The sequence below is a fragment of the Macrotis lagotis genome, chromosome 1 (genome assembly GCF_037893015.1).
Source record: "Macrotis lagotis isolate mMagLag1 chromosome 1, bilby.v1.9.chrom.fasta, whole genome shotgun sequence".
Classification (NCBI taxonomy): domain Eukaryota; kingdom Metazoa; phylum Chordata; class Mammalia; order Peramelemorphia; family Peramelidae; genus Macrotis; species Macrotis lagotis.
In genome coordinates this window covers 124,573,444-124,584,173 of record NC_133658.1, presented here as the reverse complement: position 1 = coordinate 124,584,173, position 10,730 = coordinate 124,573,444, and the positions used below count along the sequence as shown (strand labels likewise).

Below are 10,730 nucleotides of genomic sequence, written 5' to 3'. Positions count from 1 at the left end.
CAGAAATAAAGTCAACATATTAAAAATAAATCTTCAGTTCATGTTTTTGAGCTGCATAAAACAGGAAGTGATGTATAAGGTGGTGGTTGTTGCATGGGGACAATGATGCTCTGATGTGACAATGAGGCTTCAAAACACACTGCCTTTTGGTTTCCATGCCTCCTCCTACCAGTCTCCTTAAGACACTGCCTGGAACAGCTGATTAATCATTGTTGATGACTGCAGTTTTTCCCATCCTTCCCGATTTACATCTGTTCAGGCCAATTCAAATATGGTGAGTAAATGAATTAGACATGCAAATTCAAGCCCCAGGCTAGAAAGAGGGAGAGAGAGTGAGAGAGAGAGAGAGAGAGAGAGAGAGAGAGAGAGAGAGAGAGAGCACACGAATGGCTGAAATCCTAGGCTGGAAGAAAGATTCTTCTGCCTGATTATAGTTATTTTAATGCTCTAAAAATCCTGCAAATAAGACTTTTCTGTCATTTGCAGGATAACTGTAAGGCTTTTAATGTAAGGAGGCTTCTGGAGGAAGTGAAGAGCTATGGAAACAACACACATAGTGTGGAAAAATTTCACATTTTTTTTAAAAAATCTATAAGAAACAACGTAATATGGATAACAGTATAATAGCATTTACAATATTTCACTCTTTGTTCTCTTAATGTCTTATATAGTTATTTAGCATGTCCCCAAAGTTGACTTCGGTTGGTGTTTCCTGCTTTTTTTTAAGGGTCCCTATGAAGAATTAGGGATGCTCCTTGGTCCACAGTAGATGCCAAGAATGGAACTCCACAGTCAATGCAGAAAAACGATATTTGAAATCTGTCACGGTTGCAGACAATGCATATTCCCTTAAGCTACTGAGCATGAATGTCCATGACTTGTCCACTCATTGTTGGGTCTCCTGTATTAAGCACTGTGGGGCTTGATGCTGACATTGGCATTCCAGGGTGAGATGGTCCTCCATGCATCATCACTGTTGGGTGGTGAGGGTGTCCAGGAATGTAGGTATGCATGGGGGGCCCATGACGCAGCTGAGCAGGATGTGGGGGCATCTGGGGTTGGGTATAACTTGGCTGTCCCATACTCACACCCATTGGACCACCCCGAGCTACATACTCCCCTGGCATACTTTGCAGCCCTGTAAAAATAAAAAAAAAATCAACAAGAGAAATCTAGTGAAAAATCAATTTTGGATTTGTGAATTCAATAAGTCTAGAGCACTAAATATCAATAGAAAAATGATTTTAAATAGGATTTCCTTTTATAGAAAAATGTCCTAAAGAACTTTGACTTTGCTATTTTTGTATGTTCCTTTTGTTTTCATTACTAAATAGCACAATATCTTGTGATGTTAGGTTAACCTGATGAGTTTTTCTTTACCCAGAAAACATTTATTTAACATCCAGTGAGGAGAGGTACTTTTAGTCATTCAAACATTCTATATGAGGAACACATTACATTGTTCAGTAAGCAATTCACGTGGAGCTGAAATGGATAGGATTACTAAGAATAATTGTTACATTAAACTGTATTTTTAACACATAAAAATCAATGAGAGTGATCAATTAATTCCTCCTTTGTGATTACTTAGGTCTGAATAAAAAAATTCTCAACACAAAATTCTGTCCACCCTGAAATTATTTTTGAGAACAATAAGAAAAACTGGACCTAAAACAATAACCCTCTTGCTTTGTGGGGGCCTCTTGTCTTCTGCATGGATTGCTATAGTTGATGGAAACTGACAGGTGTATTGTTTCTGAGAGCTATAAGCTCCATAATCATCAAGGGTGAAAGGCATAACGCTATTGCTAAGTAGGTTCAATTGGTTTTAGTTCTAAGTAATAGTGCACTGTGAATGCTATGAACACCTTTGAATCAGGTCTCCAGGCTCTAGCAATGACTGGCTGCTTAATCTAGCCTAAAGGAACATTTTTGAACTAATGAAAATTGCTTATAAAATATACTGTACCCACAGCTCTTTAATCAAAAAAGATGATAATATTTTTTGTAATAACCTATTAATTTAATTGGTCACGAAGCATAAAATACATCATTTAAATTTAATTGACCCAGAAACTAAGAAACAATATTTAAATTAACTAAGCTAGAAATTTCCATGATGAGGTAATAAGACTGTTGCATTCCAGAGTTCAATGGAATGTTTTCACAGCTAATTGTTAACTTTTTTTTTGACTCATGCCCATAGAATACCAGTATAAATTGCACTTGGCCTAACTAGTGATTTCAAATACTATGTTAATATAATCAAAGACACAACCAAGGCTATGAAATAACTGCTTACAATTCCAGAAACAAAGCAAGGGAAAAAAAAGCAACACTATTAGGGATAATTCAGGAATTGAACAAGAACCTTGGTGTTCAAAACAGTTTTGCTAGTCTGAACAAGAAATGCTATAATGCATTTTCTCTCCTCTAAAAAAGACAAGAGCATGAATCTGGGGCAGTTTTTCCTAGGCTTACTTCACTAGGCCTGCCACTGAAGATTGCATTAATGATCTCTATTTTTGTATACTGAATAAGTCAAATCCATTTGTCACACTGCAAGTGATGGCATACTTAATTTGGATATAGTCAATTAGCCCGGGCTAAGCTCCATAGCCTGCTGTGCACACCTCTATTTTGTATTCTCCTTTTTTTCCATTGCCACACGTAATCCCATTATGATGGACAGACAAAGAGGAATAAACTAAAAAAATGTTTTTTAAAAAAAGGAAAAGTTTGGTTGAATGAATTGCAAAATATGCCTTAACGACCCTAAGTGAAGCTTGTGTTTGTTTTACCCCAAAAGAAGTCTCTGTTTAGCTTTTCGATGTCTTGCAGGTTAGTGTAGAAATGTAACTCATGCATCAACTGTGGTTAGACAGATTTATGACACTTTGGGGACATGCTTTTTCCTCTCTTTGCACTGCTGCAGACTGCTTACATTTTGCAAATCAGTCTGTTGCTATGACAACTCACTCCCCCCCCACCTCCTCCTGACTGTTTCTTGTTTGGTCATGTGGTCAGTACTGTATAATAGCAACACACAGGGTAAATGTACATCATATACAGGATCTATGAGCTTAAAAGCTGGATCAAAACCGAGTAGACAATGGAGGAAGCAAGAAACGAGTTTAATGGAAAGGAATGAACAAGCATCCAAGCAATGGGCAAGGAGAACAGGAGAGAATGCAAGTAGAAAAATACACCTAGAACAAAATGAGGATGGAGACCCCTCCCCCATTGGTACTTACTTCCCCCTTGCTTTTCGATTGGTTAACTAGATGAAGGTTACATGTAGTGCCACTGCCCCTCCATTCCCATATTCATGCCCATTCCACTCATAGGTCCTAGAAGGGAGATAAAAATCCAAGAAGAGGCCAGAAAATGAGCAAAGTCAACAGATAGTGCCAAAAGACCCTTTAAAATACAGATTCCAGAGGGCGGAAAAAAGGTTAAGATCTTCAGAGGGTAAAGATCCTTGATTCCTCTGTGTAATATCTTAGTTGCATAGAGGACAGGCAAGGCAAGGCAGGCAGCTTGAGATAACAGCGAGAAATGTGGTGGTTTTACCTGTGCTGATGAAGGGCTAGCACTTACAAACCAGAGCAGCAACAATAACAGTGACACAATATCTGTCTTACCTGGTGCTCTGATGCCCATATGTTGCTGACCATCCATTACGAAACCTCCCATAGGTTGTCCATCTGGGTTATAAGGTGTTCCTTGACTTACTATAAAAATGTAGAACATAGTTACTTACTACTAGTCTTCATTAAGATGGAGAGAGAGAGAGAGAGAGAGAGAGAGAGAGAGAGAGAGAGAGAGAGAGAGAGAGAGACAGTCTGACAGAGAGAATATACCCAATGGCATTTTTGTTTTGTAAAAGTATAACTTCAAAACTGTATTAAAATAAAATTCTCCTTCCAATACTGTATCAGACTGTTAGGACTAAAGTGTCCTGAGGTTCTATTGACAACTGAGATTTAGAAAGTTTCTGTTTGCATTTTAATCTAGTGGACTATAATAGGTGTTGAAAGAGAAAAAAACTCCAAAATATATGAACATGACTAAACATGTTTGGGCCCAAAAGTGATACTTAACATACTTTCAGAGGCTGCTCTATTGAACTAAGAGAGATCATTTTGAAAGAAAATGTATGGCCAACACCAACTTCAGTAAGTGTGTTTTTTTTTGTTGAACTTACTGCTTTCTCATAATAAAATAAATCCTAGAATGAAGATGCTTCTTGGATAGTTAGCTCTAAGAAGCTAGTATCTTATAACAGTATTGGTATTTTAATTTTCTAATGTAAATAGCTTGAGAAAAACAACAAAACAAAACAAAACAAAAACTACACACAGACACACCTTAAACCCCAGAGGATGGATATGAATAAAACTAGAGAACTCAGAACCTTGTATTTATACCACTACCTGAATTCTAGATTTTAACCGCACATTAAAAGCTGGCTTCAGAAGTAAACTGCCTTGGGTTATTAAAGCATATGAAGCTCTACCTCATTGAATGTCTTTGAACTTTACTGAGTCCCACAAGCGATCCTGACCCCTTTGCCCTTTTGACAGGTAATAAAGTTTACAGCAATTCCACACCAAGCCATGCACCAGGGAGTGGTCATAGTAGCAGAAAGAGCTGGGAAGGAAAACTCAAAAAAAAAATAACATTAATATATCGAATGTGTACAAAGAATCCTGTAACTGAGCATATAATTTAATCGTTACTTTTCTCTATTTGCTTTTTTTTCCTCCAAATATTTTAATGATGTTAAATTGATTAGTGTTGTTATGAAACGAGACTGGTTTAATTTTAATTGTCAATCACTCCCAGCACTCATTCCCAGTTTATTTACCAGGTAATGGACCTCCCGGTGAATGGCTTGAGGATGGCTTTCGCTTGCGTGACTTGAATACAGTTACTATGGGGGACTTGCCTGCTCGATTGGACTGGTCTATCATGGGCTGAACTATTCTTCTTCTAGCATTAATAAACCTGTAACAAAAGAGTAAAATGAATCATTATTGCATGTTTTTGTTATTTTGTTTCATCTGTAATGAGAAAGAAAAAAAATCAGCTCTGGCCAAGGCTAGATTTTAGTTCCCTTGACTAGTTTATGTGTAGTTTCAAATGCTGCAAAACCTATAACCCCTGGTGACCTTTGAGCATACAGACTTGGGGTTTCTGAGTTGATTTATGTTTGCCTGCTTTTACCACAGTTGGACACTTCCATTTCATCTTTTCATGGGGGAATTAGCAGAGTTTTCAGGAAACAATGCTAGCCACCATTCTTTTCAATTCAGAGGAGGGGGAAATTGGTCTAGATAGGGAGATGTTCATAAGGGCATCTGTTACCTCTCCTAATTAGTGACATTTCTATCTTATGTTCTCTGGCCTCTCTTACAATTTTTATCAAAACCTTCCCTACCTCTTGCAAACCTAATTCTATTTTAATGCCCACTATTAAGATAATGAACTGAGATGGCAGAACACCATCAAATGAGAGAATGTCTGGAGTTTTATCACCACTAACTCACACTGCTGGGGACTTCAGAGAAATGCATTCCTTGAAGAGATTTCTTGGCTTTTTTTTTTTGCTCTTTATGCAAAGTCTGAGGTCAAGGCGAGGTCACAGCTATACAGTAATTGAACTTATAATCCTGCTTTCTCCTGCTAGTGCAGAAAATTTATAACAAACATCTTGTTAGAACATAATTATTGTACTAGCAGAAAAATGGCTAGTTATTTCAAAATAAAAAGTAAAATTTTCTAATAGTGACATGTTAATTCTTAAGTACTTTTAAAGTGCTAAGGAAATAAAAAAATCAAAAACTGAATTCAAGGAATGGACAATATACACTGAATTCTGAAATAGTAAATGCTTTCAATGCTCAACACAGTTTTGAATACATAAAAATATGAGCAGCACATAAAAATATACAATGAAAAGTTTAATAATGCACTATTAATAATTAAAGCTGCCACTATAGTCCAGTATGAATTCCAGTCTATAATTCTGCTATTCATAATCTTTTCACCACACAAGGGAAAATGGTACCTAAATAGAGAGTCATTACATCAAATGAACATATGTTTCTTAAAGTAGAAATTCATATTACATGTCCTTTATAGTTTCCAACTATCTTGGATCTTTTATGTTCCTTTATTTCATGAAAAGTAACTAAAAATGATAATGAAATCTAAAATGTAATGTTTTGTTGGGATAAATTACTTGACTGGTAATACATATTGAATAAATTCTTGTAAATATTGTCCTTGAACTGCTAATAAAAATATTTAAAACTTAGGCCTATAACAAATTGTGTTGGAAATCAGTTTATCATTATCTTGTATAAACCATGAAAATTGGAATCATGTGAGCAGAAGGTTAGATTAATTCTCCATTCTCATTATAAGCACAGGTGTAGCACAAATACCATGTGAAATAACTAATTAAAATGGGGGGGGGAAATCTGCTTTTTCATTAACTATCTTAGGTGCATGACCAATTAGAAAATTATTTAATATTAATACTCTGAATATAGCAAAAGCAATTTTCTTAGTCACTAACAAAAGTAGTACAGTTAAGAAATAAATATATGTGGCATTGTTGAGAATATAGAAGCTCCTAGAGGGCAGGGATTTTGTCTGCACAATTTATTTAATATATGACTTAGTCCACATTCATCCATAGCAAATGTTTAATAAATGTACTTTATGGTGATAATTTATATCCCACCTATCTTTACTGTGCTTTTAGTACTAGACAGATTTTATTGATTAATCAATTGATTTTATCTAATTAATCCTAGAAATACTCCTATATGTAAGGTAAGAAATGTTTATAAATATGTCCATTTTACAATGTTAAATATAATGATTTGCAATAAAATGTATATGATAAAGTTGATACTATCCATCAACGATAAATTACCTGAAGTTTTTTTTTTTTTGCAGTTTCCGCATTCACACATTTGTCTCCTTTTGCACTAAACATGGGTGAAAGTGGTTTGAGATTGGCCCATCCCCATTCCCATGGTAACTCTCCTCAGCTTTCTATCAAATTTATATGATCAGCCTCAAATCTCATATTCCCAGTCTTCTCCATTCATTCTCCAATTAATCTAACTTCAATTCAATATAAGTTCCAAACTCATATAATTTACAGATAGGACATAATGTACACTCTGCCACATTTGAAATACATACATAGATACATACTCATACTCACATGATCACTTTAAAACAAAAGCCATGCATTTGTATTAGTTGTTTTTTAATGGAACATTTTAGGATTAGATACCTTTCACTCAAAATCTGAAAATTCTTTCAAATGTCTTTAACATAATAAAAAACTGACAAATACAAATAATTATATTATCTATACTTTTTGGATAAATTATTATTTGAACAATTGCCTGGGTTCTTTAAAAAAAATAAGAGCAATAATTAAACAGAGGAAACATAGCTTTGTTTCAGATGTGAATCTATTAAATAAAACCACAGTATCCTAGATCCATTTCACAACCATCATAAGAATTAACCTCTTTAAAGCAGTTTCTTAAACTTTCTCATAGCTACTTTTTTGTACTCAAGTACTGCTATAACAGCAATGGGTTTAGATGACTTCAGGGTGGATTCATATACAAAAACATTTTCCTTCTGGGCAAAGTAATAAAATGACATTCTTGCTCCTCCCACTAGAAGTCAAACTGAGGTCAGCTCCCCATCCCTGTATCTGTTTAAATAAACTGGTCCAGCTGTTTGTTTCTAAAATGCCCTTTAACCTTCTGTCTCATCCTCCCTGACTTTGGAACAGAATGCTTTCCTTTGCATTGGGGTAGACTCTTAAGATACCACAAATTTTCTCAAAACTGAACAAGAAACTTCTTCAAAGTTTTCTATGAGTCTAATTAATGTTAGTTTATAAACACCAACAAGTTAGTATACCTCTTTGTTGTCCTTGAGGGAGGGAGAAAACAAAACAATATATATTTTTTAAAACTCACATATATGTACATACATATACATAAACATATAGACATATCTTTCACAGATCTTTTTATACATTGGTACCCATGCATATGAAGACATTTTGTCCTATGAATCCAGGAGGAATCTCTATTTATTGATTGATGGAAGAAAATAGAGGACCATTAAGTAATCTCCATCATTGATTGTGCAAGTAATAATTGGAATAAAAGTGTTATTTATGAATTTATAGTCACAAATACATAACATTAGCTACTCTGTCTCACTTTCCTATACCACCTTTTTCCATGAAGTTCTACATTTCTGAAAACTTAGAGAAAAAAATCCAAAAAATTTTATTTCATAGGTTTTATAGTTGATGACCACAGTCGAATCTCAGTTTCCTCCAGTTCCTAAAATTCAGTTTTGTTTAGTTTTGTTTAAAAAGGCTGCCATGTGTATAAAGTGTCTATGGACATGTACTTTTTTCTTAAAGTTCACAGTAGTTAGTAATGTAGAGAGTAGCTAGAATCATATCAAATACTCTAAAAGCTGGATTCTTTGACAACTGATTGCTTGTGAGCCAGCTATTTACAAACTAAACTTGGAAGTCAAAATTGTCTTTCTAAAAAAACAAAACAAAAAATGTATTTTCACTTAAAATAATCTAGTTCATTTTGTGAAATTGGAACAAATGATATAAAAATTAGATTCGCTAAATTCTGAATTAGAGAAGATTTGTTTCCACCTATTCATACCATTATAGTTCAGGTTCCTTTTCTATAATGAAACAAAAAGCCAAACAAAATCCATACAGAACAAACAAGCTAGTTTTTATATATTCACTTCTTGTCAAAGTAGGTTTAGATGTGATTCTCTTGACTTAGTTACCATTTCATATAATTATGTGTGTGAGTGAGTATTCTGTAGAGATATAAAATGATTAAAAGATAGTTTATTATTTTTAGTGGATAGATTGCTAGAATGCGAATCAGGAAGAACTGGATTCAGATCTTGCCTTTGACACATCCCAGCTGAATGACCATGAACAAATCAAGTAATATTGATGAGTCTCAGTTTTCTGATCTCTTAACATTTTCAATAATACCTAATTTTGTTATGAGGCTCAAATAACGATATATGTGAAGTGCTTTTAGAATACTATTATGTCAGTTTTTACAAAGAGGAAAAAATTCCAGTTCCTGCTTTCAAGGAATTTGAAGGTTGTCATTTGGGCAAGATCTCAAAGATCTCAGACTTAATACCTTCTGAAGGAAAAAAAAAACAATTTAGATAGATGAGGAGAAGAGTCTGGTAAAATATACTTTAGTTGGCACATTAAAGGAGAAAGAATTGGACTTTATACAGCAGAAAATTCTAGACTAAGGAAAAATCCATTTATGGGTAGAAGAGGTGTAATGGCCTCCTAGTTGGCTTTGGATCAGTCAGTAAGCATTTATCATTACTACTCATCATGCATTAAGGATACAAATACAGCAGAGATTTCTTTTGGTTCTTGTCCCCAGGGAGCTTACAATTTAACTAGGAAAGAGAGTGCATACACATGTATGTAGATATGCAAACATATTTACATATATAGCATCTGGTGCACACATGTAGAACATGAATGCACATTCATAGGTACCACATTTCACATATGTATATGCATGCTAAATAAAAGAAATTTGGAGTAATAGTCACTAGCACCTATGAGAAACAGAAATTTAGAAGACTGTGCTTAAGTTAATTCTTGAAGTACTCTAGGGATTCTAGGTATATGCTTACAATCCCTGAAACATGGGAAATTGAGGCTGGTGAAATGCTTAAGTATGAGAGTGCTGAGCTTCAATGATGCTAAAGTCAATCAAGTGTTCACACTAAATTTGGCACCATTAAGGTGAGCTCCTGGGGCAGGAAGCCACTAAATTATCTAAAGAGGGATAAATTGACCGAGGTTGGAAAGAAAACAGATCAAAGATTTCAATGGATGGCTTTTGCACTTATAGTTTGGGCAAGATTAGGGAGAGAAGGAAGGAAGGGAAGGAGGAAGGGAGGGAGGGAGAGAGGGAGGAAGCAACAAGTTTTGCAATATTAGAGTATATTATTTGTAATATTAGAGTATGTAAAAAGGAATAATGTTTGATTAATTAATCATTTATTATTAAGCACCCACTATATGCCAGGCATTATTCTAGTTATATGGATAACAAATATAAAGAATGAAATAATCTCCATATTCTAAACTGAAAAGATGGGTTTGGGATCAAGATTTCCATGTCAAATATGGATTTATACAGGGATTTCCAAAAGCTATAAAAACTTATAAAATCTAAGACTTTTGGGACACTTTGTCTTTGATCTTTGAAGCAGTAGTGAGTCACTCAAGTTACTGCTTTAATTTTTTCCCAGTACTCATTCAATAATCCTTTTTAAAAAATTCTGACTTTGATTATATGCATAATTTTTAATCAAGATCTAATGATATAGCTTTTTTTGCCCTTGACCTTTTGTTTTTAGTTCACATTCCCCATTTTGCTGCTCTCATATTCAGTGCTTGGATACTTAACTTTTGTTTCTTCTAAGAATTATCAGAGATCAGAACATTATATACATTGATGAAGAGAACCTTGGTTACAAAGCCAACCACAACCACGACAAGTGACATTTTTCACAAGACCCTACTCTTTTCATACCTCTTCTCATATCCCATATCCTTTTGAGGTCTTTCTGGTCCTTTCTGATGA

The 10,730-nt window shown here is 34.6% G+C and overlaps 1 protein-coding gene across 3 annotated transcripts in view; it reads right to left on the bottom strand.

The window, feature by feature from the left end:
- The window catches only part of MEIS1 (Meis homeobox 1), a 153,785-nt gene that overhangs the window by 1,700 nt on the left and 141,355 nt on the right, over nucleotides 1-10,730 (bottom strand). For 2 of the 3 annotated variants that reach the window (XM_074207415.1, XM_074207421.1), the window contains exons 10-12: nucleotides 4,871-5,010; nucleotides 3,645-3,734; nucleotides 1-1,138 (exon numbers count right to left, since the gene is read on the bottom strand). The exon at nucleotides 1-1,138 is cut by the window's left edge. In XM_074207415.1, coding sequence (XP_074063516.1) covers nucleotides 855-1,138; nucleotides 3,645-3,734; nucleotides 4,871-5,010 — 514 coding nt within the window. In that variant the 3' untranslated portion in view covers nucleotides 1-854. Of the gene's footprint in view, nucleotides 1,139-3,254; nucleotides 3,351-3,644; nucleotides 3,735-4,870; nucleotides 5,011-10,730 lie in introns of all 3 variants that reach the window. The other variant, XM_074207428.1, reaches the window with a different exon arrangement.